The sequence below is a fragment of the Rattus rattus genome, chromosome 8 (assembly GCF_011064425.1).
Source record: "Rattus rattus isolate New Zealand chromosome 8, Rrattus_CSIRO_v1, whole genome shotgun sequence".
Classification (NCBI taxonomy): Eukaryota; Metazoa; Chordata; class Mammalia; order Rodentia; family Muridae; genus Rattus; species Rattus rattus.
In genome coordinates this window covers 82,599,021-82,605,020 of record NC_046161.1, presented here as the reverse complement: position 1 = coordinate 82,605,020, position 6,000 = coordinate 82,599,021, and the positions used below count along the sequence as shown (strand labels likewise).

General features: G+C 36.4%; 1 protein-coding gene across 2 annotated transcripts; it reads right to left on the bottom strand.

Annotated features, from left to right (window-relative positions):
• Positions 1–1,229: 1,229 nt before the first annotated feature.
• LOC116906907 (olfactory receptor 150-like) lies at positions 1,230–2,322 on the bottom strand. Of its 2 annotated transcripts, XM_032909823.1 has the most exons (2): positions 2,290–2,322; positions 1,230–2,165 (listed from the first exon to the last, which is right to left on the bottom strand). In XM_032909823.1, exon 2 carries the CDS (start codon positions 2,160–2,162, stop codon positions 1,230–1,232), a length of 933 nt encoding a protein of 310 aa, XP_032765714.1. In that variant the 5' UTR covers positions 2,163–2,165; positions 2,290–2,322. The 2 variants fall into 2 exon arrangements, with proteins under 2 accessions (XP_032765714.1, XP_032765715.1); XM_032909824.1 differs by lacking the exon at positions 2,290–2,322 and having other exon boundaries at positions 1,230–2,198.
• Positions 2,323–6,000: the final 3,678 nt, after the last annotated feature.

The window sequence follows — 6,000 nt, the reverse complement described above, 5'->3', positions numbered from 1 at the left end:
ATACATATATGTATAACATGATATATGCATATGAGAGAGGATAAACATATATGCAACTTTGTATTATAAGAAAATCAGTTGTGAAGATAAGACATTATTCACACAGGAAAAATCTCTGACTTCCAAAGATTTAACTTCTCAGGATGAGCTAAGCTGACATTGCATTGACACTACTAGGGTCTGGGTTTTAAACTAATAATGAAGTCTGCAATGTTTTACACCTCTGATCAGACAGATGATATTTCAGATGTGGGATAATCAGGTCCAAATAATCATGATGGGAAAATCCATCCCTGTGTCTCAGTGCACAGTATAACATATGGGGCAGGTGAAACATTCTGTTAGGTAGAGAAGTCTATGCCTGTTTATTTCTGTTTTTAATTTTTATTAATTATTTGAGATTTTCATACAATGTATTCTGATCACCTTCATCTTCTTATCCCCCTTTCTCCCAGATCTTTCTTCCCCATTTCATACTCACCCAAGTTTGTGTTCTCATAAAAACAAGCACGGAATCTCATTTTTACCATCTATATAGTTTTAGCTGTGTGGACACCCAGTGAAGGGTTTTAGAGATACCAGGAATCACAGCCTTAAATAAAGCTAACTCTCCCACTCCCAACACCTATCAATTATCAATAACTCCTCAGACAGTGTCAGGACATTTGAACATCCTTCCTCCTCAGGCTGTGATTTTGCCTGGCTTTAGCTTGTACAGGTCTTGTGCATGATATCCCAAGTGCTATGAGTTTATGTGTAATGGCCCTATTGTTTCTGGCAAACGATATAGTCACCCACAAGTGATGGCACTTACAGTCTTCCTTCCTGCTATTCTGCAAAGATTTCTGGAAAAGGCAGGGGTGATAGGAATAAGAACCATTTAAGGTAGTGAAGAACTTGGTGACATAAAGGGAAAAAAGTAGAATAATGAATGGATTGGGAGATAGGAAGGGATGGTAAATGAGGGAATATGGGAGAAGACAATTGATATCAAAGACTTTCTGAAAAACTAATGATACATAATTTTCTAAAATATAAACATATGCACATTGTTTTCTTAACACAGCTGTATTCCGAACTTTAAAGCCTAGAGAGAACAGAAATTACAATAACCTATCATTTGAAGTTTGACAGCAAATAAAAGGGAAATAAACTGGCCTATGATAATCTGGAAGCTAAACTAGAAGGAAATAAAAACACGGATGGAATTTTGGGACAGAAAAATATCTTTATGAGAATCCTTTTTCATACAATTTCATTAGAGCAACCTTGACATCCTTGTTTCTCAGGCTGTAGATCAAGGGGTTTAGCATGGGCACAACAATGGTATAAAATACAGAAGACACTTTCCCTTGGTCCATGGAGCTGACTGATGATGGCTGCAGGTACATGAATGCAGCAGACCCAAAGAAGACAGCAACAGCTGAAATGTGTGAACTGCAGGTGCTGAAAGCTTTGGACCTGCCCTCAGTGGATTTAATTCGGAGGATGCTGGCAATGATGAAGATATAAGAGCTCAGGATACTCAGTGTTGGGAAAAGAATATTGAAGGCACTAAAACATAGAACAACTACTTCATTGATAAAAGTAGGGGAGCAAGAAAGCTCCAATAATGGGAAAAGATCACAAAAGTAATGATTTATTACATCAACCTTACAGAAATGGACTCTTAGCATGCACATTGTGTGAGCTGTGGCACCAATGAAACCCATACTATACACCCCAAATATCATCCAGGAACAGACTTGATAGGACATCATAGCATTATAGAGCAAAGGGTTACAGATGGCAACATAGCGGTCATATGCCATTGCTGCCAGCATGTGACACTCTGATATAACAAAAACCAGAAAGAAATAGAGCTGAGTCATACATTCAGAGTAGGAGATGGTGTTCTTCACTGCCACAAAGTTCACGAGCATCTTGGGGGTAATGACTGTGGAATGGCAGAGGTCAATGAAGGACAGACTGCTGAGGAAAAAGTACATGGGGGTGTGCAGGTGAGAGCTGAGCAGGATCAGAGTAATCATGCCCAGGTTCCCCACCATTGTTACGACATAGATTATGAAGAAGAGGAAGAAGAGAGGTAGCTGCAGTTCTGGTGTGCTTGTTAATCCAGCAAGGATAAACTCAGTCACCATGGAATGGTTTCCCGCTAGCATTTCCTCTGGTAATTCCCTGTAGGAAAGGAAGAAAAGGTTAAGACAGGTATCTTTTGTCCTATCACATACTGAAGTGTGAAATCAAGTTCAAGCAGTTTCAGTCATGTATACTTAATTTGATGGTTACTCTCTTATCAGTTAAGATAGTAGAGGTACAAAAAATAATATTTGTAAGTAGATAAATATAAGATATATCTATTCGTATTCATGATCTACACTGTGGGAATACATTAGTATTCATTTCATGAACAATAAAAGAGAGACCTGATGGTTTTAATGAAAATTTCTAAGAAAGTTTCAAGCCTAATTTGTAATTATCTCAGACTATGTACAGAGAAACTGCTTTTGTATTTCATAATCATAGTAACATACACATACACACAAATGCACACATAAAACAAACACAGAACCAATTATAGACATAATGTCAATGGGTGAAAGACTTTCCACAAGCAGTAACAACATGACGTATATATTGTGTACACTTACTTTACATCATAGTAAAAAAAAGTCATCTTAATTGGACAGTAAGGAATAAACCATCTTTACATATAAAGGAGTTGATCTTTTAGATGCAAATTTTTAAGAAATCTCTAAGAAAGAATTATCATAATTCATTCAAGATTATCAAAATTGGAACCTAAACTTAATAGGAAAACTAACCAACCTTAAAATCCATCTGCAACATCATGAAAATAATTATAAAAACAGGAATAAATTAAATGAAAGAGATAAAAATCATTTCACTTGCAAACATAGGCATGTTTTAACAAATAAAGCTTTGCATAAATGGAAGCTTATGCAAAGACACCCCATGTTTATGAATAAAAAGATTCAATATTGAGGGAAAAGGCACTTTTACTAAACTGATGTACAATTTAAGCTTCATTCTTATAAAAATCTCAGTTCTTTCCCTGGCATGTAATGATCATAAAACCAACAAACATGGACGAAACATGAAGAAATCAGAAGAAATATGAACAAGATGAAGGATTTTTATTTTATTTTATTTATTCTTTTTTTTTTTTTTGGAGTAGCATCTAGTTATGTAAATCTTGCTGGTCTGTAACTCACTGTGTAGATCAGGCTGGCTTCCCAATTTAAGAGATCCACCTGGCTCTGCCTCTTGGATTAAGGGACATGTCACTACAGCTGGTCAAAGTGGAGGTTGTGAGCTTTCTTGTTTGAAAACTTACTGTTTCAAAACTGTCATAATATAGATACACAGATAAGTTGAAGGAAATTAGCAATCTGGAAAATAACATGTATTAATAATTAAACAATTTTAAATCTTTCAAAATAATTCAATATAGAAGGATTGTGTTTTTGTATTTTCTCCTACGAATATAAATTTGGAGCAGAGACTAAAGGAAAGGCCATCCAGAGACTGCCCCACCTGAGGATCCAGCCAATATACATACAGTCACCATCCTAGACATTATTGCTGATTCCAAGAAGTGCATGGTGACAGGAGTCTGATATAGCTGTCTCCTAAGAGGCTCTGCCAGAGCCTGACAAATAAAGAAGCAGAAGCTCCCAGTTAAGCATTGAACTGAGAACTGGATCCCCAATGGAGGAGTTAGAGAAAGGATTGAAGGAGCTGAAGGGGTTTGCAATCCCATAAGAACAACAATACTAACCAACCAGAGCTCCCAGGGACTAAACCACCATCCAAAGAGTACACATGGACAGACCCATGGCTGCAGCTGCATATGTAGCAGAGGATGGCCTTATTGGGCACCAATGGGAGAAGAAGCCCTTGGTCCTGCCAAGGCTGGACCCCCCAGTGTAGGGGAATGTCAGGGTAGGGAGGCAGAAGGGGTGGGTGGCTGCGGGAGCCCCCTCATAGAAGCAGGGAAAGGTCGGATGGGGTAGGGGGTTTATGGATGGGAAAACGGGAAAAGAGGATAACATTTGAAATGTAAATAAAAATATCCAATAAAAAAAGGAATTTTCAACAAGTGGACAATTAGTTTTAAGTACACGAAAACATTAATATGCAATTATTTCTTTCTCACATTATATTCAAAACTTAGCAAAACAAATGGGCCCTACCACCAATAACACTGGATAAAAATAAAAGACTAGATATTTTATACCATGAAATTGTTGATTGTATCTTGATAAAGATGCCAGAACCCAAAACTATGATAGAAAATGTAAATTAGACAAGGAGAAAGTTGAAAAAAATTATGTTTTAAGAGCTACCATCTATAATTTGAGGAGACAAAACTCAGATTGGAAAATATATTTTAAAGTACTATCTCTTTAAAGATTGTTAGTAGGCACAACTAAGTCTTACATTTTAATAATAAATAATCCAACCAGAATTAGCCAGAGAATTGAGTAGTGATCCTTTTATTGGAGAGAAAGAAATTACCAATATGTACCTGAAATATATCAATTATTGTTAATTATTAACAAACAACTCAATTAAAAACTAGGGCATAGAGCTAAACTGAGAATTCTCAAAAAGAAGTACAAAAGGCCGAGAAATTTTATTTATTTTCGATTCTCCTTCACAATCAGGTAAATATACATTAAAACTACTTTGAGACACCATTTTACCCTAGTGACAATGGCTAATACCAAAACACACAAATCAAAACAAAAATGTCAAACAAATTCTGCCTCATATGTAAAGGGGAAACACTCATTTCTTGATTCTTGGAATGCAGCCACTATGAAAATCATGGTAGAAATTTTTTGAAAAGCTATACAGTGGCCTGGTGGTGGTGATGGTGGTGGCCACCTCCTTTAATCCTAGCACTTATGAGGCAGGTGCAGGTGGATCTCTGTTTCTGAGGCCAGCCTGGTCTACAGAGTTCCAGGATAGCCAGGGCTATATAAAGCAACTTTATCCATCCATCCATCCATCCATCCATCCATCCATCCATCCATCCATCCATCCATCAATAGCTAATCAATGACCCAGATTTGTATATATAAAGCCTAACTTACTTACTATTTCTATCATGGATCTTTTGTTTTGGGTGGTAGATAAATGCCTATATTGAAATTGAAGCTTCTCAGTTTCCACTTTGAATGCCAGTTTTAACTGTATATAAGTTTACTGAGTTGTACAGCCTCTGAATCTGGTTAATTTGGGTGTTCGATATTTTTATTCCCAAGGAAAAATATTTTGACATATTATATCAATATTATATGTTGATATAATAAAGTAAGAAAAAGCTAAAGTTTGAATGCTCATATAATCCAAGTATATGTAATTTTGAGGTATATTCCTAAATGACTGAATATTGTATCATAGAAATATTTGCTCATCTCTCTTCATTGCGGTTCTATTCTCAATTCCCAATAAAAACTACAGGTGGTATAATGAGGAAATAGAGAATAGTGGAGCAAGAAGGATTATGCAGGGTAGGAATAGGAGGGCTGGACAGAGGTGGGAATATGAAGAGGAATGACTAACAATAAAGACTTTGAAAAAGTTGTAGGGAAATCTACGACTGCAGAAGCCTCCTAAAACCTGTACACATGCATATGTAAGAGTAATTTATGTGGAGTTATCCCATAATGGGATAAAAGTACCCCCTAGACTATCAAATAAAAAAAAGCAGTGTTAGGAATGGGTTAAATTTTAGAGTTGTTGATCACCTGGGTACTCTAGACCCCTAAAGTTTACAGGATATTGGTGTTCATCTCTTAATCCTTATTAAGTAGATGGTGATTTACATTAAGTGTATTACAGAAAATGAGAGACTGCAGCATGCCTACATCTAAATGGGACATCTCCATTATATCCTTCCTTCAAAGGAACAAGGATCTTTGTGGAAACAGAAGAAAAGGACTCTATTTGTCAGAGGTACTAGATGAG